General features: G+C 40.7%; 1 protein-coding gene across 2 annotated transcripts in view; it reads right to left on the reverse strand.

Moving 5' to 3' along the window:
- Positions 1 to 22,159, reverse strand: part of MRPS27 (mitochondrial ribosomal protein S27) — a 76,046-nt gene that overhangs the window by 39,874 nt on the left and 14,013 nt on the right. For both annotated transcript variants that reach the window (XM_019517666.1, XM_019517665.1), the window contains exons 3-4: positions 20,989 to 21,059; positions 18,076 to 18,134 (exon numbers count right to left, since the gene is read on the reverse strand). In XM_019517666.1, the coding sequence (XP_019373211.1) occupies positions 18,076 to 18,134; positions 20,989 to 21,042 (113 nt within the window). In that variant the 5' untranslated portion in view covers positions 21,043 to 21,059. The remainder of the gene's footprint in view (positions 1 to 18,075; positions 18,135 to 20,988; positions 21,060 to 22,159) is intronic.

The raw sequence follows: 22,159 nt of genomic DNA on the forward strand, positions 1-22,159 counted from the left end.
CAGGAGACCAAGCTTTGATATTTGCCAAAAAAGGAAAAGAAAATCCTGAAGTCACTTTCTATATTGCTTATCCCAACACAGTTGAACAAAAAACTGTCAGTTAGAATGAAGTAGTTTTCCTTTCCCCTTTGTAAAAAGTTAATGAGAATAGTAGCAAAGCAAAGAAGAATGAATGTGACAGTTTAACAAGGATGATCAGGAAAAGTTGACTTTTGAGATTAAAGTAGGTTTTAAGAACCTCAAAAGAAGAAATTATTTACAAGGCCTGAACCTGCTTGTAAAACCAATGGCCAAAATCCAAATACTTTCATTTGCAGATAGATATATCGATAGAAAGAATATATAGACACACACGCACACTTTTTGCAGGAACAAAACCCAAAAATTCCATTCAGTTTTCAGAATGAAAAATGATAAGGAACATGCTTTCTGCATCTATGTTTACAACTAAAAAAAACAGGTGATACTATCAAATGCCTTCAGGAGTGCTCTATTTACACACTTCTAAAGCAAAAAATGGCCAAAGAAAGAAGTCATTGTTTAAATGCCCCCTGAAATTCTGGTACAAATCCTCACCTGGGATAAATAACATGACTCTTGACTTCAGTACAGTTGACTTAATCAACTGAGGATCTGGCACACCAAGGGCTAGATCCAGTAAAAGACTCAGGCATCTACCAGTTAAATGCTGTAAAGCCTTGTATGTTGGCATCTGGGCCCCCAGAATGGAATTCAAAACTCAAGGTTGATGGTCATATTCAATGCAAAGGGTCTACTGGACACCTAGAATAAGCAATCCAATAAACCACCAAGCTGAATGGAGAGCACCTAGACCTAGCCAATATAAAACACTAAGCACAGGGGTGTGTCTTAACACCTAGCCCCTTTCTGCAGCTTAGCTACCTGAGTCAGGGCTGAAGGCAGGCAGCTATGTCCATTCAGGATCTGGAACCCAGAGTTCTCTCAAAGGGGAGCCTACATCTGTTCTTTCAAAGAATGGAGCAGGGCTCATTATTTTCCTTCTAAAATGCATCTGGAGGTGCTGGGGGTGTTCTAGTCATTACTCCCAGGATACTTCCTGGGTTTTTTTTAATACCCTAACTTGTTTAAGTGGAAAATGCATAAACAGTAGTAAGAGCAGAGCTACTGAGGCCCAGTTGCTTTTGTGTTCTTTAATTCTGGCCCCATCTTTTGCATTCCTTTCTGGATAGTGACCCAGCTTCAACAGGAACACAGAAGACTGCACCCCCTCGACCCCCACCTACTGTGGCCTACAGGCTGGTGGTTTAGGAACTCTCCTCAAAGACAGGAGAAGTAGATTTGAGCTTTATTAGGCTGAATTGAGCATAGAACCCAGATTTCCTACCCTGAGTGAATGCTCTAACCACTAAACTCTTATATATAAGAATTCCTCCTCTATCCCCCCAGCTTTTTTTCCAGCAGTATTTAAAAAATAATGGAGCTATGACTAAATGTTATGATGGAACCAAGCTTGTCAAACTATGCTAGGAACGTCCAAGGATGAGTAGTGGTTTCCAAAATGCAATTTCGGCCTTAGGTGCTTAAGTCCTTATGTGTGTCTGGGCATAAGTATATATGTGGGACATTAGAACAGGGATAAACAAGAGCCACAAACTTGGAAGTATATAGCAAGGGTCCCACTTCATTAAACAGGGTGGTGAAGAGGGAAACAAAAAGCGTAAAGAAAGGCAACAGTGACTTAACTCCAGATATGATAAAATCTTTCAGAACACTTAGGTTTCCTGTAGAGGTATACCGATACCATATTGACATTATCAGCAATCAGGTTTTTTTGGCTGATGTGGGTGATAATGTCACCGATAAATGCCACATGCATGTGTGCAGCTGCAGCATGCACATGGCCAGGAGTGCAGCCTGGCAGCTTGGAGAGCAGTGTCCAGCTGGGAAGTCTGTTGTGGAGAAGGCGCAGGGAGAAGAGAAGGGGCATGAGGGGGGAAGGGGAGGACGATAACTCAAGGCCTCTGCAGTAAGGGAGGGAGTGGTACTGGGGAAGGGGCAGGTACTGCCCAGCCAGGGCGAGGCGGGATGTGGGACGGAGCTGGCAGCTTGTCCAGGTGGTGTGTGGCTCCTGCTGCTGCACAGACACTTGGGGGAGGCAACCTGCCCTCGCCCCATTCAGAGCTGGGGGGCATGTGCCCCCATGCATCCCCTGAAGGTGTGCAGAATGGCAAGAGCTACCCCCCCCGGATGAGCGGCTGGCTCCATCCTGCTTCCCACCCCTCGCTAACATGGTTGTCATGGGAGACTTCAACTACCCAGACATCTCATGGGAAGAGCACTCAGCCAAACCCGAACAGTCGCAAAGCTTCCTCATGTGCATGGATGAACTCTACCTAACCCAAGAAGTCTACAGACCCACAAGAGGTAAAGCGCTGCTGGACCTGGTACTTGCCAAAAGGGATGACACAGTCAGCAACCTAAAGATTGAAGGAAAGCTGGGAGACAGTGACCATGAGCTGATCACTTTTACCATCCATCGCAAGGCTGGCAAGTCAGTCAGCAATGCAAAAGTCCTCAACTTTAGGAAAACTGACTTTGATAAGCTCAGGAGGCTTGTTGTTGAGGCACTAAGGGACTATGACTCAGCAGGGAGAGGAGTCCAAGAGGAGTGGTCGCTCCTGAAGGAAGCAATCGTGGAGGCACAAGGGATGTGCTTCACAGCAAGCTTATAGGCTTTCTTCATCTCGCAGGAAAGGTAGCAAAAGGGCACAGCAACCCCCTTGGCTCAGCAGGGAACTCGTGGACCTCCTTCATCAAAAAGACAGGCTTATAAAGGATGGAAGATAGGAATCACCACAAAGGAGGATTACTCTACACTGGTCTGTACCTGTAGGGAGCGAACCAGGAAAGCCAAGGCTGCAACTGAACTCCACCTGGCTACACATATCAAGGACAATAAAAAGTCCTTTTTTAGATATGTGGGGAATTGGAGGAAAAGCAAAGGTAACACTGGAGCCCTGCTAAACCAAATGGGACAACTGACAGCTGACTCCCAGGAAAAAAGCTAACCTGAGGGACAGCCAGCATGGGTATGTTGCAGGTAGGTCTTGCCTGATGAATCTCATCTCCTTCTGCGACCAGGTGACATATCACCTGGACAAGGGAGAAGAGATCATACATGCAGACTTCAAAAAAACCTTTTATCTGGTGTCCCACGATCACCTCTTGGAACAACTGACCAATTGGCCTCGGCCACATCACAGCCCAATGGATGGAGAATTGGCTCAGAGCCCGGAGCAGAGAGTGGTGGTTGACGGAAGCGAATCATCATGGCGCTCCAGGACCACAGGTATCCCCCAAGGCTCCATCCTTGGACCTACTCTCTTCAACATCTTTACCAATGACGTGGATACAGGTGTCGGAAGTGGACTGACCAAGTTTGCCGATGACACCTTACTTTGGGATAGAGCATCCACACTAGAGGATAGGCTGGTGATCCAGGCTGATTTCAATAGACTGAAAAAGTGGGTGGATACAAACCTGATGACTTTCAATACCGACAAACGTAACTTATTCCACCTTGGGGGGGAAAAACCCCACAGCATGCTTATAGGCTGGGCAGTGCAATGCTCACTAGCACCAAGGCCAAAAGAGACTTGGGGGTCATGACTGACCACAAGATAAACATGAGCCACCAATGCGATGTTGCAGCTGGTAAAGCAAACAAAACTCTGGCTCAAGTAAATCTCAGGATGTCATCCTCCCGCTGTACTCGGCTTTGGTGAGGCCACAGCTTGAGTACTGCAACCAATTCTGGGCTCCACAATTCAGGAAGGATGTGGAAAAGCTTGAGAGAGTCCAGAGGAGAGCCACGCACATGATCAGAGGGCAGGAGAATAGGCCTTATGATGAGAGGCTGAGAGCCATAGGACTCTTCAGCCTGGAAAAGTCCAAGCTCAGGGGGGACCTGGTGGCAGCCTATAAGTACATCAGGGGTGTGCGTCAGGATCTGGGGGAATGTCGTCTGTTCACCAGAGCGCCCCATGGGATGACAAGCACCAACAGTCACAAACTCCTCCAAGATTGTTTTAGGCTGGACATGAGGAAAAACTTCTTTACTACCTGACCCCCAAGGCTTGGAATAGGCTCCCTCCAGAGGTGGTGCAAGCACCTACTCCGGACTCCTTTAAGAAGCGTTTGGACGCTTATCTTGCTGGGATCCTTTGACCCCAGCTGACTTCCTGCCCTTGGGGCAGAAGGCTCGACTCAAGAATCTCCCGAGGTCCCTTGCAGCCCTAATGTCTATGAAATCTATGAAATTATTAATAGAAAGCAAGCTAAAGGAAAACTATGAAAAACAAAATGATAACAGAATGCTATGTAATGGCACAAAGGAACATAAAATAAAAACTCATTAGTTTCTCCCAAAATGTCTACGAAAAGAAATCACTATAAATGGTACCTGATGTACTGGTTACTTGTCACAACCGTTAACAAGGCCATCTTCAAAAAGCTTTTGCCTTCTGGAACCTGCATCATACTTGCCAACTGTTATGACATATTATGCTGCATTGCAGATTAAAAATCACAGAAATTCTTGCAGTGTTATAGTGCACTCACTCAGCTTGCCTCTGTAAGTTCAGGTAACTAAGCCAAAATTTCTTAAAATTATTCATAAAAAATTAATTTTTTTTTCCCTTTAAGGGAAAAAGTAGGCGGTGAGGGAGAAAATGCCTAATAAAATAAATGCAGACCTGTTTGTTGGCTTCCTCAGAAAAGTAATTACATTGAATTCATACTGGGACATGTTGCACTGACATGTTGCCTTACAGTACTAGCAAAGTCATTTAAAACTAAACAGAGAGCAAGAATAGTTCTTACAGGTTTTTCTTATAGACAATAAAAATTATGAATGGAAAGTATAATTGAAATGGAGACAGTGCTAGTCTCACTGTTTGTGTTCCAAATTAGGTTGTATGAAAATCTGGTGCCCTTGGCTTTCCTCATGTATACCAGTTCACACTGCAAAACCACCACATGAGTTGACAGAATTCAATACTGGCAGCCTCCTTCAGAAAAAGCTTAGGCTGAGCACAGGAATTCTCATGTTAGAATATAACAAATGTATTGGCTTCACCACTCATACTGTGTACTGGCAACAGGTGATACTACTGGGGACAGGTCATGCTGGGAAACTGATCATGTTCTGAAACTTTGTGATAAAAGTCGGTTCTGGTAATGCACTCATGCTGGAGGGGTATTTTAAGAATCCTTTAAACATAAAAACATTTCTATATATATTTCTTAAATAATTAAAAAAGAGTTCTCCCCGTCAATTTAGTCAATAAATTAATGTACCCTGAAACCATTTTTATGATCATTTTGTTCCTTTCAAACAATCCTACAATATTTTCCACTGTAAATGGAACTATAACCCTGCCATTTGCTAAAGATCACTTCAGAAGGAAAAACCAACCAAGAAACACCCCCCCCCCCCGGGAAATTCTGAATAAAGTAGGGTAAAGCAGTTCAGGCTCAGAGCAAGTATGCACAGGTGGTATTTTCAAGCAAAACAGCTGCATCGCTATGTGCTACTCCAACATTCTGTACCATTATATTTAAGTACCAACACTACTCTCCATGTGACTTTTATCACTGTCTTCTCACTTTAATCTTTTCACGTAAATAAAATGGTTAGAGCCTCAGGTCTCCTGTTTCTCTTGGAACCAAGAGTGTGCCAAGGTAACATCATTTTTTTGTAAAGTTCATTTTTACTGAAATGTTTATTCTCTACTAAAACTTTTGCCTTTTGCAACATCCATTCATGCTCTCTTTGCAAGTCTCATTTAAAATATACATGGCCCAATTTCCTACTGCAATGCTCTGTTCATGGAATTATGCTAACATACAATGAATCAGGTTCATAGCTGGTCTTTTTGAGTTTCCTCTCTCACTGGCCTTATGGATGAACATATGGATGTATTCCTTGTGCAGTATCTTTACCAGAAATGCTTTGAAAATGACTTGGAGATCTTTAAAATTTTTACATAATATTTCTATCTGCACTTTTATATGATAAACTACTTTGCAATATTTAAGGTCATAACGGTATGCATGCTAGATATATATATAGCCACACTGTATTTTTGTATTGTTTTGCTATGTTGTTATGGCAGTTGACCAGGGTTATAATAAAATCCACAGCAAATCACATTAGTTTAAACACAAAAAAAATCTTCACTTCATGTTATGAAGTAATGCAGAAAGCAGGGTGTTGTCACCTTACAGACTAATACAACTAACTCTTTCATGGTATAAACTTTTTCATGGGATAAATATTCTATTAACTTTTATCTAGTCAATTATTTCCATAAGTAAACCATGGTGGGCTGATCTTCTTCCTTTAAATTATCTCCCATAACATTCATTTGTACCACCAAGCTTTCATAGTTGGAATTTAAGAACAGAATCAGAGAATCACAAAAAATTAGGGTTGGAAGGGACCTCAGGAAGTCATGTAGTCCAACCCCTGCTCAAAGCAGGACAATCCCCAACTCCATCATCCCAGCCAAGGCTTCATCTAGCCAAAAAAACCTAAACAAACGTAGAGTCAATTTAAAAAAAAAAAACCCAATGTTTTTAACACAGATAGAATTTTTAAAAATAATAATAATTTTAAATTAGCCCTTTAAAATTAATTTGCAATTATGGGAACTAATGTTAAGACCTAAATTCACTATAATAAAATAATTAATATTAAACAGTAATAAAAAAAAAAATCAATCAAGCAGTAGGTATTTCTGCCAAAGTTTTAAAGATTATCATACCAAGTTCCCTAAACACCTGAATCAGATTTTGTCAAAATGATAAACCATCTTTTGACAGCTGTTGCCCTCTTGGCATGTGCAGAGAAAGTACAGTACTTTCTTAATTTGAGTCTATTCATTGTTTGTGTTCAATAGCCAGATCATTTAGAGGTGGAAAAGCAGGAAAGCTTGTGTTTCTCTTTCAATCTATAAATAAAAACTGATTGTCAGAAGCTGAGAGCAACTGGCTCTGAAATCCTGAAAGCCTATGAGGGGCTCAGACCTAATAATTCCAAAATCCTGAATACGCAGTGATCGGAAACAAACAGCTGAATTCAATAACTACTTATTTTGCTTAATCAACTTAAAGCTAAATATTTTCATATTTTTTTTTATGTACCCAGCATATAACATAGATTTATTTTACTAGGAGAAATTTTAAAACAACGGGGGGGGGGAAAATCAACATTTAAGTCTAATTCCAATTTAAATCCAAAAGCAGCTTGACAAATAAAATAAATCCTACAGTAAATAATTCTTCCTTTTTAACATAATGAAATGTAAAAAATGAGTTATCTACGTAATTGCTTAAATATATATATAATGTATCTTCTTGGGGAGCAAAAAAGTTCAAAGGTTAGTGTAAAGGCAACATGCAGTTGCAAATCAACAGGTAGCAGTGGTAACCAATCAATAAAAATCAGCCCTCCTTTAGGAAGAAAACTTAAAAACTAAACGAAAAGAAAAATTAAATATTATTTAAATTAAGTGTCTTAATTGTCATTTTAAATTATTTTGATTTAAACTACTTCATTCAGCAGTGAAACAAGTACTCTCTTACCATATTTACACACACCCAGAGCAATGCAAAGCAAGGCAGGGGCATTCTGCTACAGTGGTAACCCCTTCTGGGAGAAATGCTTCCCCACCACCAATCAGCTGATTCGCAGCAGGAGGGAATTCTCCTGCCAGAGGATTGATAACTTTTTAAGGCAGTGTCCCCACAAGGCTCCATGACAGCTTGCCCCTAGATGGGCCATCATGGAGCCAGTGATCTTTTTCCCTCTCCCTTGGAAGGGAGAATGAGAGGGAAGTATGCAAATTCTGAATTTAGACAGGGAGGAGGAAAATTTTCCTCATAAATATCTGATCTCACTTCTTGTGGAAGAGCCAGTTCTGTTCTGCATAGCCACAAACAGCTCTCTGTTTGTGCCAGGAGAAAGGCTTTTGTCTGAGCACAAATGGAACATCTCTACATCCAGTAACTGTAAATGGATCGATGTCAGAATGATAGGCAGTTTCAAGTATGTCTATTCTGGAGGTGGTGATGTTTAACACCTTTCTGAAGAAATCAAGAACTTCCTGATCAGCTGTGCAGGTGATTCAAAACTAGGAGGGGACTGCCAATATTTTGGAGGACAGGATTTGAATTCAAAAGGATCTTAATAAATGAGAGAACTGGATTATTAAGAACCAAGTGAAATTCAACAAAAACATGTAAGGTGCCACATCTACAAGGAAAAAAAACACATGAACAAATACAGAATAGAGCAGGTGTTCTTAACCTGGGGTCCACGGACCCCCAAGGGGTCTGTGGATAGATTTCAGGGGGTCTGTGAACTTGGATGGGAAAAAAATTACATCTTTATTTTTACTAACCTCTAACTGAAATTTAGTATTTCCTTCAATTATGGATGTAGGCAACAAACCACAGTAGTATTAGCAGTACCTGTGATTGTCACCAATAGAAATCACAGATATTTTCATATCACGTGACAGTTGTTGCAGATATCTCGAAATATTGTTTACGCTCATCACTACTTCAAAATTACAGTAGTTATTAGACCCGCCGCTAGATCGCACGTGATCGCAGTCTTCCTGTCTACAGACGCTCATTATTCTGAGAAGGGGTCCTGTCGCAGAGCTCTCAGGTGCCCTGTGACTGAGAGCAGAAACGGCTCGGGAGAGACCCCTAGTGGCGGGAAGGGGGAAGCTCAGCTGCCAGTCACCAGGACTGCACAGGTGCTGGTTGCTAGGGCAACCAGGGAAACCTAGAGACAGGAAGGGGCGGAGCTTAGCCCTTCTTAAGCCCAGGCAGGAGGCCAGGAGGGCAGTTTCCCTCTGGCAGTTGAGGGAGGAGGAACTTGGCTAGCACAAAGGGGAAAACTCTGACGGTGGGAACATCTCCTGGTTCCTGCTGGGGGTTGGTGCACTCTCTCTCTCTGGTAGGGATGGATTCTTATTTTTGACCAGGACAGTCTAGCTTTTATGTTGTAGCCCAGGGGCTTTGTGTTCTTGTGTTTATTGTCCTGAGCGGAGGATCAGGTGAGGCTATTAGGGGTTGGAGAAGGCCTCATAGGGACTCCACAGTAGAGTGGGGGTCCCTGGTGCCGGAGAGGGCGCAGCTTTGTTTGGGGTGCATTGGCCCCAGCCCTGGAGGTGGGGGGGGGGGTGCAGTGAGGAGCCCCGGAGCCAGGGACGGGGCAGCAAGGAGCCCCGGAGCAGAGAGTAGGACAGACCTGAACAACACCAGATACACTGCAGCCCAAGCCTCACAGATGTAAGGGGAGGAAAGGAGCCACAGATAGTGCCTCAGGCACCGAGACAGAAAATAGGCAGCCTCCCGCTAGATTAATATCTTCCAATCAAGCAAATAACAACAAGGCATGGCAGGAGAGAAGGCGGGCAGTTGGCCCTTGATCGGTGTTGTGGGACCACTAATAGACGGCCCCAAAGAGGCACAACTGTCACAGGTCCATAGGCTTCACCAGACTGCCAAAGGGGTCCATGGCACAAAAAAGGTTAAGAACCCCTGGAATAGAAGATAACTGGCTGGGTAGTAGCACTTCCAAGAAGGATCTAGTGCAGTAGTTCTCAAACTTATTCGACTCAAGGCACCCCAAGGTACCAGCTCTTAGTTTTCATTTATTTTTTGACTACAGAGCAGAATGTTTTTAACACTATGAATTCCTGTTTAAAATCTCTGGATTTATCAAGTTTCCACACCTAACAGTGTTAACACTGCATGGCACCTCCCATCGCCTTTAAAAGGATCTCAAAGCACCCCAGGATTCTGTGACAACCTGGTTGAGAATCACTGATATAGTGGTTATGGTGGATCACAAGCTCAACATTAGATAGCAAAGTGAGGCTTTTATGAAAACACAAATGCAGCTTTGGGCTGGTTTAATAGGAGAACTGTAGGCAAGATGAGGGAGATAACAGTAACACCCTGCTCAAGTGTTAGCTAGTCCTCAGCTAGAGTAGTGTGTCCAGTTCTGGGCTCCGCATATTAAGAAAGACAGATGTAGAGAATCTGGAGAATATCCAGAAGTAAGAAACAAAGATGCTAAAGAGCTGAAATGCAAGCTGTATGAAGAAAGAGTGAGAGAGCTAGGTATGCTTAGTCTGGAGAAAAGAAGATCAAGGGGGACATAATTGCAGTTCCCAAATAATTGAAGAGGATCAAATGTTCTGTCACTGCAAAAGGCAGGATAGAAAGCAATAGGTCTAAGCTGCAGAAAAACATGATTAAGTTAAATCTCGGGTGGGGGGGAGGGAATCTTCCTTTCAGTAAAATGAGAAGGACAATGGAATAAGATTGCCAGGGGAGTTGTGGAATCTTCTTGATCTGAGATTTTCAAGAAGAGGCTGGTTAGGTATTGACAACAATGGCTTAGGTCTAACACATCCTGTATTTGGGCAGGGGGTTGGATTAGATTAGACGTTCTCAGCTACCTGCCCACAGGCCAGATCGGGCCCATAGAGCTGTCTTGTGGCCCGTGGGACTCCCCATGGATCCAGGAATTTGGCAGCAGGGGAGCAGTGATAGCATTAATTGCCCCTCCTCTGCTGCCAAATATCTGTGGGGAGCTGCTTTCCAGACCTGTGGAAAATAATGTGGCCTGTGTACTAGATAGCACTGGTGGATATCCAAATCTATGTGCATGGGACTGGGTCAGTACAGGGCTGAATCAAGCCCATGGCCCAACCCTGCACTATTCAGTCCACAGAGCGAAAAGGTTGGGCACCACTGGACTAGGTAATCCTGGAGGTCCCTTCCAGCCTGATGATTCTGTGATTATCCAGTAGAGACCAAGGGTAAAATCCAGGCCTAGTCCAGTCAATGAGAATTTTGCCATTTTCTGAAAAAAGCACCGGGATATCAATCCTGCTTTTTAGCCAAATTTCCCAAATGACTGAACAGTGCAGTAGAGTGATGGCACAATTTTTTTTCCATTTCGAAAGCCAGTTGCTTTATCAGTTTGGTGTCTCCAGAAAAAGTTTGTTCCACATGAACATGGGCTCTCTTAGCAAAAGAAGGGTTTTTTTAATGCAAAGCTTTAAACCAGTGTTACTTGTCTTCATTACTTGCCATGCACAAGAGGCCAGGATTCCTGTGAACCTTATAAGACTGCCCAGTGTGCCAGGTCCAACCTTCTCTTGTATAGTTACTGACAACTACAAATTCACTGATAAATTCTTACACGGACCAACACCACACAGTAATCATTGTATTTTGTTTAAAAAAATATATACTTACTAATCACGGTAGGTAGAACAGACTTACAGGGATGATCCTGTCTTAAGCAGAGATTTGAACTAGATGACCCAGTGATGATCCCTTTTCACTCCTATTTTGTTATGTTCCTATTCATATGTATGTTCTGATTAGACACATCTGTATTACTTTATTTCCTGCACCCACCAGAAACAGCTCAGATCTGTTGAGAATACAGTTATTTTTGAAAATCTAGTTGAGGCAGGTTGTCAGACATGTACAGTGTGCCATTCTGGCTGCCATGTCTCCTCCTATCCCAGCTGTTACTGTCCTATCTCCTGCTTCTAAACACTATTTCACAGCAGTCACTGCAAAAAAAACTCAAGTAGCTAATAATAAAACCCATCTGACACTGATAATATTAATGTTCACATCCCCAAGGATAAACATAGTGGAGCTATGACCAAGACCTGCAAGCTACCAGGGTCTATGGAAGATGTGGCTCCCTAGCATTTCAAAGGAAGAATGAGGTATCTTGCAAGTTTGGGTACTCTACCTAATTTGTGCAGTGATAGGCAACTGGTATTTCATACTACACACAACTGTGTACACACACAACCCCAAAACAAAACAATATAATTACAGAAATGCAAATGAATGCAACTTTAATTATATACAGCAAGAGCAAATTTTATATTTAAAGCACTATGATCATTTTACTATAAGTAATATTTTGAGGCAATTGGAGTGCAATATTAGTAAGAGCTATCCTTGACTTGCATAAAAGTATTTGCATAAACCTGATCTTCAGCAGCCAATATATACATATATGCAGGCACAAATGCTGTAGGTGGAAGTTACTTTGTGGAGTGGGATATTAGATCAGATTATTGTCAAAGTGGCTCTGGAAAGAACAAGTCTAATTCCATGCAACTGTAGATGGCTATGATCCTACAATGATATGAAGGAGCTGAAAGACTGCTTTAAAAATGTAATGTGCTAGGAGGAGAACTATAAGAATTGCATATACAAGAAGAACTTTTTATAGTTTGATACTTAATCCTTTTTTTATATTATAATCAAGAACTAATCCTCTGATTCAAAAGAAATGGTGGGTTTTACAGAAATAACTGTGGTATTAAAGGAAAAAAGGAATTCAGTTTCCCTTCTCCTAGATATCCAAACAGTAGGCCCAATCAGCCATCATTTTAAGGACTGTGCATTTAGATAGTATATTTCTCCATCTACACAAGTCTTACATATATAGCATCAATGTGGTTCTTAATGTTAAGTGACTTTTTTACATACCTGTTTACACTGCACATGGGGATTTATATATATCAGTACCTAAAATCTAATATGCCTATTTTATATATCGCATTTTTTCAGTACTATGTCCTAGTGCTTAATAGAAACAAGTCTACAAATAAGTCTCAATGTAAAAACTGTATGTTAGTTCCAAGATACATTCTAAGGGTTATAATCTCTGTTGGCAAAAAGCTTAAAAATCAATGGAGTTATGTCAGCATAAAATTTGGCCCCAATATACTAACATTTCTATCATCTGAAAAGGTGACATTTCAGTGAGACAGGACAAAGTGGGGCAAACTGTGAGCCTTTGATGCTGACAAAGTGTTTGGAATCCTGATTAGAATTTATGTTGGGATCCTAGGAGATGAAAGGATTTTAAGTCAGACAGTAACTGGAAAAAACGGTATTGAGAGGAGAACAAAAAGAGAAGCACAGCAAGCAGCTGACGTCATGCTTCAAAATGGGCTTTATCATCTTATTGACATTCCCTACAAAGCAGGGTAGCTGTTTCTATGCAGCTCTTTCTCAAGCACTCAGGATTCTGTGGTATGCATAGAGACCTGCAGTTTTAAAGGTAGAGCAAATTGAACTGGTCTAAATATAAAGGTATTGTATTTCAATACATTAAATATATCGTGGTTATGCTCTGGAATGTCACTTCATTCACTGCTCTTGATTTTATACTCCCCTTTGGCACTGTACAAAAAAAATCCCTGCCCTATGCAGCTTACAATTCATTCAAATAGCTAATACTCAATAAATCCCCGTGAACAGGAATAACCCACAAATGCAAGTGTTGACTTCAAAGTTTCTTTCTAATTCTTCCTCCAGATGAAGAGAGTAAACCATTAGAAGCTACCTTGTAAGGGATACTGTATTTTTACTACTTAATATAAATCAATAGCGAATACTTAGTGGGTTATTTGTGAAAGGCCACACACAGTAAACATGGAGAGGTAGATTGCTAGGCAGATGAGGACAGGAAGGGAATTCCAAGCATAGGAAGCAAAATACAGAATTATGGTGAAGCCGACTAGGATATGGGGATGAAATATCAGAGTTGGGGGTGAGTGATTTTAGGGAGTAAAGAGAAATTGGGGGTAGGAGTGGATTAATGGTTACTCAGCATTTTTACTTCAATATGTTCATTCTGTTCTTGAGCAGTTGACAGCTAGGTCATAAAACTTCAGCTTGAGTAGACATTGTCATAAAAGTCTGTGGGCTAGCTGATTATCTTTTTCCCAAAAAATGTTGTAGACAGACTGGCGAAATTAACCATATTTGTAAATGCCAAAAATTGCTTTCTTTGAATTTCCATAACCTCAAGTGCCAACTCTAAACACCCACACTCTTCCCTTTGTCTATGTTTCTCCTTGCCTGACTTTCCTTGTCATGCAGTCATTTTTGTAGTCTTTCCTGGGAAAGCTGGTTTGTCTCACCTCTCCTGGCTCTCCCTATTCCACCTAACAATGTTGTCACTCCTGTTTTCCACCTCCATGTTGCAATTATCCCCATAATACAAGTCTCATCTAGTCATATGATCCAATACACACTCCCCTTTCAAAAACTCTGATCTTCATTTCCCATCTGCAGTACAAGAACTCTCTTTTCATGTTGTTCAAAAAGCATCAGTAGCATCACCCCAACCACATCCAACAACAAGAGAGTGGCCAGTCAAGTGTTAGGCCACCAGTAGTATCTCAGCTCATGTTTTATTTGTTAGCTCATGCTCTTGCCTGCAAGATTTGCTGTTGAGAGAAGGTACAGCCTTCATAGCATCCACCTTCAACTCAAAGTGGAATATGGTCCTTTCCACAGAATGAATTTGACAGTTCTGTTGTATGAAATATGAACCATGCCTGGGGGAGTGCCACTTTCACTGGAAGAGGGCCCAAGCAAGGACCACAGGAAGTGGTGTTACATGAAACAATTTCACTCATTACTGGTGTATGCTGAGATGCTGGAGCTGGATAAAAGGAAGAGTTGATTGGTTTCTGGTTCAGGAACACTGCTTACTTGCATTCATCCAAGTGAAGCAAACAGCTTATTATTAGAAAATTTACAAGCCATTTGCTCGTAAATTGGACCCAAAGGGTCCGTATACTGTATGCTGTATAATTGCACCCAGGGGGTCTGTAAATTTTGTGCAGTATCACTGGAAAATATTTTCTATTATTCCTTTCCTTTTCCCTTCTTAAAATGTTTGTCCTAACCTTAAAAAAACAAAGTAATAAATATCACAAAACTGCTCAACAACAACACTGAGGATGAGACAATCCAAGAAAAGATTTCTAGTTAAAGCAGTGTCTTCTCCTTTAGCTCCCACCTCTCTTAATGCCTGATGGCAATGGTTGTCTGAATACTATGCAATGCGCTCTTTCTCTCTGTCAAACATCCTCTCAGCTGCAAAGAGATCTCTTTATAAGCATGTCCTTCACCTGAACTCTATCCTGAGTGCAAAACATAAAGAAGAACAATAAAACAGACCTCACTAGTACCATTTCCCAGTACCACTGTTTCCTCAAGCTAGTGCATTTATTTTTATTTGAAAGGGAAGTTGATGTTCTAATTGGGTATTTTACATTTTCACATGGATTACAAATCTCTCCTTGCTGTTTGGCTACCTGAATATTAATGCCCTTTGAGAAGAAAAAGATTAATAGATCATGACAGAATGCAGTCTCCTGGATATTCAATGCTAATATTTCTCCTGAAATCAAACATTTTGCAACAGTAATAAGTATTTTTGTAACACACCCACAGAAATCCTGGCTCATTGGTAGCTGATAATAGAAAGGTGTTGATATGTCGCATAAGTTTCCTCCTTAGAAGTTAATAATCTTAAAATCTGAAAAAGTTATTACCAACCAAAGTATATATGCAAATATTCCAGCTGATTAGCTATAGGAAAAATGACTGATTTTCAAACAAGTGATAAATACTTGTAATTGCTTTTTGGGGGCTGTTAATTTTTTTAGATTGTGGCTTTAAGGTTTTTTTTAAAAATTAATTCAGAGTTTTAATTAGATCGGGGGTAGGAGAAGTAAGAGAAATATTTATGAACTAAATATTCCTTTTCTATTGTCTCTTCCCTTTTATGGAAGCTTTTCCATTCTCTTAATCATTCTTATCATACATCTCTGAGTTTCTTATTTCTTAAAAGTAAAAACAAAGAAACAGCCACAGATTAACCTTCTAACATAAACATCCTGCTTTCATCTGCAACATTCTGTGATTGAACAATGGTCACACTATCTTTAATTATATCATCATAGTGTCCAATGGCCTATAACAGGATTGGTGCCCAACTAACTTCTGAGCTGAACCCTAAACGATGATTGTAGAAGTCTGCAATGCATTGCCTACATTAAAATATATTAGCTAGCATATGCTAATTAACAGGCTCTAAAAACACACCCTTTCATCTGGTTTAAGAACATTCCTTTTTGTTTCTACTTTTTTCATCTTCCTCTATAGCAATCGTTTTGTACAAAAAGGAAAAAATGAATTCTGCCTAGCATTAAATATGTCTGGAATAAAATACCATGCTCTGAGATATATAAAACAGGGTTACTTGTCGATATTAGTTTGGCAGAGGAGCTGGAAGGGATCTTGTCAGGAAAACAAAATTTTACTAGCATGTGCTTAATTTCTGATTATTTTCTCCCTGTGAATTATGCAGCATTGGGCTGTAATATCACTAAACATGATTTTTTATACTTCTTAAATCTGCCTTAAAACATTGTATTCCTGCTATCCTACCACATGACATAAACTACATGAGCCAAATTCTATTTTACCCATTTGGGGGCTTTGTACACGCCACAAAATTGGCCTTTAAAGCAGCTTAAATGCCCTTTTGCACTACTTTAATGGCATTGCTGTTTACACTGTCAGCAGCATATTGCATATTAAATGACTTTGGGACGTAGCAAAATAAAATATGTCCAAGGTTTTAGTTTGCTACCTTACAGCCATGGAGAGAAGCACTGGACCCCGTGCAGCTCAGGGGTTGTGCAGGCAGGCTCCACTAAAGGAAAAAAAAAACAAGTGGTGAACCTGATCTTTTTTTTTCCTCCCCTGAGCCTGCCTGCCTAAGCTGCAGGTGGGGGGGAAGGGGGACTGGTGCTTCCCTCCGCAGCTCCGATGGCCAGATGCCTGCAAGCAGGTGCCACCACTGCCACGGAGGGAAGAACAGGTACCCCCCTGCAGTTCAGGGACTGCTCAGCCTGCCGGCACCTCACCCTCCTCACCCCCACCACCAGAGAGGCAGGTAAAGATCGGGCCCAACACTTGTGTACACGCCACAGGGGGTTACTTCAGTTTAATGTGAAGCAGTGTTTTTAAAAACCCACTGTTTCAATTTAAGGAGAATTAAACCAAAATAAACCTCATGGCATGTACAAGCAGCCTTGGTGTCTATGTGTGATTCTATTCAAGTCCTGAAAATCCATTAAATGCATCTATTTGTACCACACTGTCATCTTAGCTTTAAAACTGAGTTATAAAAAAGCAATAAGGAGAAGAATCCCACTCACCTTTGGAAAAGGATTACACTCATGTGCCTACGTCAATTTACACATTTGCTAGGTAGAACAGAATTTGGCCCTACATGCTCAAGACAGCTGATGTGTAGTGTAGTTCTGCACTTACAATTGGGTAAGCACTTTGAGCAAGTGTGTAGACAAATTATCTGCCAAAATAATTAGCATTTTCAATAATTATCAATCCTGGCAGACTGGGACCCTATTTGCACAGGGTGAATTCCCTCCTACTTGTGCAGATTTAGATCTCAGAACGTGTGTAGCAATTTACATAAAGTACTAACTTATAATTGCTATTGAACATCAAGATTTACCAGCCTTTCAAAGCAAATATCAAAACGTAGTTACTTAAAAGAGGGGCCATTTTAAATGTTTGATTTGTTGAAACTAGAATTAAATCACTAAGTACTTCCATGTATAAATAAAATCTCTCATATAGAAAAATTGAAGTTCAAAGGGGATAAATAATTATATCTCCTCTTCCTCCTGACTAAGTCATTATCAAAACACCCTATTTTTTGACTCATCATTGAGCAAGTAGACCCAGAAGCTGCCCCAAGTTCTTTAATTAAGTAATGATTGAGAGAAAAAGTCAACCGAAAGAATTATTACTAATAGGCATAATGCATGGTAATTCCAACATGCCTTATTTATGGCATAACTAGTAGTTAGATATTAGTTGCTCAGTTGTACCAAATAAACATACTTATCTAGAGCAAACACCAGAAGATGGGAAACATGGTAACCACACCAGCACCAAAGGATTATGAAAAAGCTGCTGGGCTGTAAATGATGAGACTAGCTGATGTGTACTTTGAAATGTTGTAATCAAAGTCAAGAAGCCTAAAAGTGTCAGACTGTTAAAAAAGGAAGATTTCAAGATATCTGCTTTAATGGTTTATAGGTCAGGTCAGAGAGCAAAGATGCTTACTTGTAAAGGTAATACTCAGCTTGCTCCACCTCTTCTCTTGAAGAAATGTTGTCAATAAACTGTTTTAAAAATAAAGGAGAACTTGGGTGAATAGCACTCAGAATGCATTTTAGAACAGAAACATCACACAAAGAAATCAGTTTAGTTTGGGCTTAAATATACTTAAGTGTCTATCATCAACAGATTTACAATTTTTTGCTCAATAACTAACTTTTCACACAGCTAAAAATGCTTAAAATAGGAAAAAAATTAGAGAGATGCTCCATAACCTGAAAATTCACAGATGGTCTCCATGCTGTGTCAGACATGCCAGAAAGGCAGTAAACAGTCCTGTTGTTAAGGGCTTGCACTAGAAAATGGGGGACCTGGACTCAATTCCTAGTTCCAGACTCTGTCTTTGGGTCAGTCTTCACTGTACCTCAGTTCCAGAGCTTTAAAAATAATTTTTGTTATACCTTTGTCTGACTTGTTTATACTGTGAGCTCTTCAGAGAAGGGCCTGTTTCTTACAGTGGGTATGTGCAGTGCCAAAAATAATAATGTTTCAATCTTAAATAGGGCCTCTAAGTACTATTTAAACAGTAGTAGTTGATAATAGATGTCAGAGGCCTTGATTCTCATTTTCATTGCATTCCTGTGATTCTATTGACCCCAGGGAAGCTATTCTCAAATTATGCTGGCACAACATCTTGTCTCTTTTAGGTAATCTTAAAATAAATTCTTACCAGGGCTCCACCTGTTTAACTACAGCATTAGGAGAACAGGGGACCTAGTGTAAGCAAAGAACTTGCATCTAGACTTATTTTTCAATCCCAAATGAGTTCATCCTGGTTTTCTGTAGTTACCTAACATGTTGGTAAGAAAAGGCTAGAGGCCTCCAGAGCCTTATCTATACTATGCAGTTAGCATAGAGTGTTTAAATAGCATTAGATGTCACCAAGGCTAGCATGCTTTCTTTCCCTAGAAGTAAGCTAAAAGCCCTAGATTCAGCATATTGCTCTTTTCTCTCCAATTCCCTACTCTTGCTTGTGCACTGGATATACACAGATTGCACCTTCTAACAAGACAATCTGTCTACAGTGTTTTATTGACACTTCGGAAAGTTAGACTTAGCCGTGCGCTTCAGATATCCAAAAAAGGGGCTGTTTCACAAAGTGGAAATGCCACCCCATAAGACAGGCCAGCCACTTGTAGGGAAAATAAGGTGGAATAATAAGAGAAAATACGCAACTGGGCAAGACTGGACAGAAGGAGTTGTATGAGTCTTGTGCTAGATTCAGTGGTCTTAGCGCAATATATAAATTTCCAGCTTTTGGGAAAATGTGTGTGGCTTAAGGGAAGATTTGCATTAACAAATACTGTTTTCTTCTATCTGGCTTCCCAAATTGATTTCAGAACTTATCTCCTTCTCTTGGGCTTGATGTTGGGTTAAAAAGTGCAGCTGGGCAAAAATAATGGAAGCTCTTGTTACAACTAGTACCGAGCGTGAAGATTAATGGGGCAACCCAAAATGTCTTACTGCAAATAAAATGAAAGGAAAAAAAGTCTACAGTGCCTGATCCAAAGATCACTGAAATCAGTAGGAATCTCCACTAAATTCAACAGGCTTTGGAGCAAGACCACACTGTGCTGCTAAAGTATTTGCAGTTTTCTTCTCATGGTGCCAGCTACGATAACTACAGAAATGGAGGCTATAGAAATTTATCCAGTGTGGCAGAAATGTTAGGGAGTACCACCATGCAAACATACCTCAGAGTCCACTCACTCCAGGTCTACACGTGGCATATGGTCATGTAGAAACTTTCTGGCATGTGCCCCAGGGCTGCTCTAATGGTACCTACATGACATGTGTTGGCCTGTAGAACATGCAGAGAAGAAGTGGGCCATGTTTACACAGAGGCACGCCCCAGCACTATCTGAAGCAATGCAGACATACCTGGAGAACGTTCAGTAATGGATTGAAACCCCTATTCGTTAGGCCAGTGACCACTCTGATTAGTGAGGATACTGTGGCTGAGCTTCTGATATACACTGTCAGCAATTTTCCTTCCAACCTTAATTCTACAGTTTGAAACTGCTTTAAGAACAAATTTCATATTAGCATAATTTCAGTGCAGAGTTCAGTAAAAAAAACTCTAGCAAATCAGTGCAACAAAGAATTTGAATACATATCTCTTGATTACTAATAATTGCAACAAGAATAGTAGTTTAAGTCTAGCCAACACACATCCTAGCCCAGTCTGCTACAGTAGGGGAGAAAATTGCAGCGGCAGAAAATGGCCACAACCTCCCCTCTGCTAGAAGAGCCTGGAAGTGGAGGAAGGAGCCTATCTAGCCAGGCAACATGCTAATGGAGCATATTCATTTAGCTGCCTATGCAGATGGTGTTCCCATAGAGCACATGGAAGATTTTATTGCTGCACCTGTCACAAACCAAAACCAGAAGAAAGCAAGCAGTAGCACTGCATGGCTCCCACTGGGATGGATCATTTTACCTCTGTGGCAAGGGGCCAGGCTATCAAAGTGGGATGTAACTTGTACCTTTCTGTGGCAGGTTCTCTGAATCAGGCCCCAGGACTCTTTTTATTAATAGTCTGTATTGTGGAAGCACTTACATGCCCCCCAAAATGGATCAAGGCTTCACTGTGCTACATGCAAACTGTACTAGCACAGAGGAGAAACTATTCCCTGCTCTGAAAATCTTACAAATTAAAGTATAAGGCAGATGATTACAACAAGAAGAGAAAAAGAATAATATGGCAAACTTCAGCCAGCCAGGGCTTACATTTAGCAGTGTAATAGATGTTTACAATTAAAGAACTTCCTGAGCAGATGATACCATCTCTTCCTTATGAGTTCATAAGCATTCAAATGGCACTTCCATCATTATTAGGACTGTGATTTATTTACTCACCCTTGATATTGTCAAGGAGCTGACAGGCAGCTTTCTGTTATAGGTTCCATCCATTATGACGGCTAATTCAGCTGTAGACACAGAGCATAGAAATTATATTCTGGTAATAAAAAGATGCAGAAAAAAAAAACTACAGAGGAAAAGATACAGTCTCTAAAATGCTGGGCAGAACCCTTGAAAATTCACTGGTGGTTTCAAGCTTGGTGTTCATTAGACCATGCACTTTTCCTTATTTTATTAGAAACTACAAGTCACAAATACACCACTACTCAGAGGCCCAAAAGGGATAAACAGTCAGTCAGTTGGATGGAAACTGAGCAATATGTCAGTAGTTTGTTAACAGCATGGAGGCCTGCTCCAAGCATATTATTTTAACCATTTATTATACAGTGGTTTGGGGCTAAAACCATAAATCTAATAAATCTGAGTTGATGCGTTAGCTTTGTATTTTTCCTGAAAAATACCAATGATGTGGGGAAAAATAGCTCTATTACATCATCTGTCAGATCATTTCTCTGTCTCTTTCCTAAGAGCATATGTCAATGGCTTCACGTCCATGGCACTAAAAGAGATTTAATTAAAGCTTTTATATTTTCCTGCATGCTATGATTTTCTCCAGACTTACAAAATGACCCCTGTGCAATTCAAAGCCTACTGAGAAACCAATGACAGTCCTTATGTTGACATCAGTGGCTTTGAACCCTTGCATTGCAACCAATATATGTGGTGACCTATTATTTTTAAAATGTGTTTTCTACCATATGGTCTGAGCTTCCTTCCTACCTCCCACCAAAACATGCAGCATCCATAATTCCTCCTGCAACACAGGCATTTTCTGACCCTCCAACTCCAGATGAGCTAGGGTGGAGGGGTAAGCAGAAATCAACATTACATCTTTAGTTCTTATGTCCCTGTAACAGACACCTACTGACTGCCTGATCAATCTTTTAACAGCATCCCGCACTACAATCAGGGTTGAATCCTCAGGATCATGCAGTTTGAAAAACAAGAATTGGTATCATGGTGTTACAAGGATCCTATAGCTGCTACCTAAAATTATACCATTTATGTGAAGATCTTCATATCAAGCAACTGCTGGAGTCTTGCTTTGGAGTTAACTTAAGGCTGTTAGCTTGAATAACACAGTTGTCTAGTGCATACCCAGACTTTT

The sequence above is a fragment of the Gavialis gangeticus genome, unplaced genomic scaffold (genome assembly GCF_001723915.1).
Source record: "Gavialis gangeticus isolate Ggan-Ray unplaced genomic scaffold, GavGan_comp1, whole genome shotgun sequence".
Taxonomy (NCBI): domain Eukaryota; kingdom Metazoa; phylum Chordata; order Crocodylia; family Gavialidae; genus Gavialis; species Gavialis gangeticus.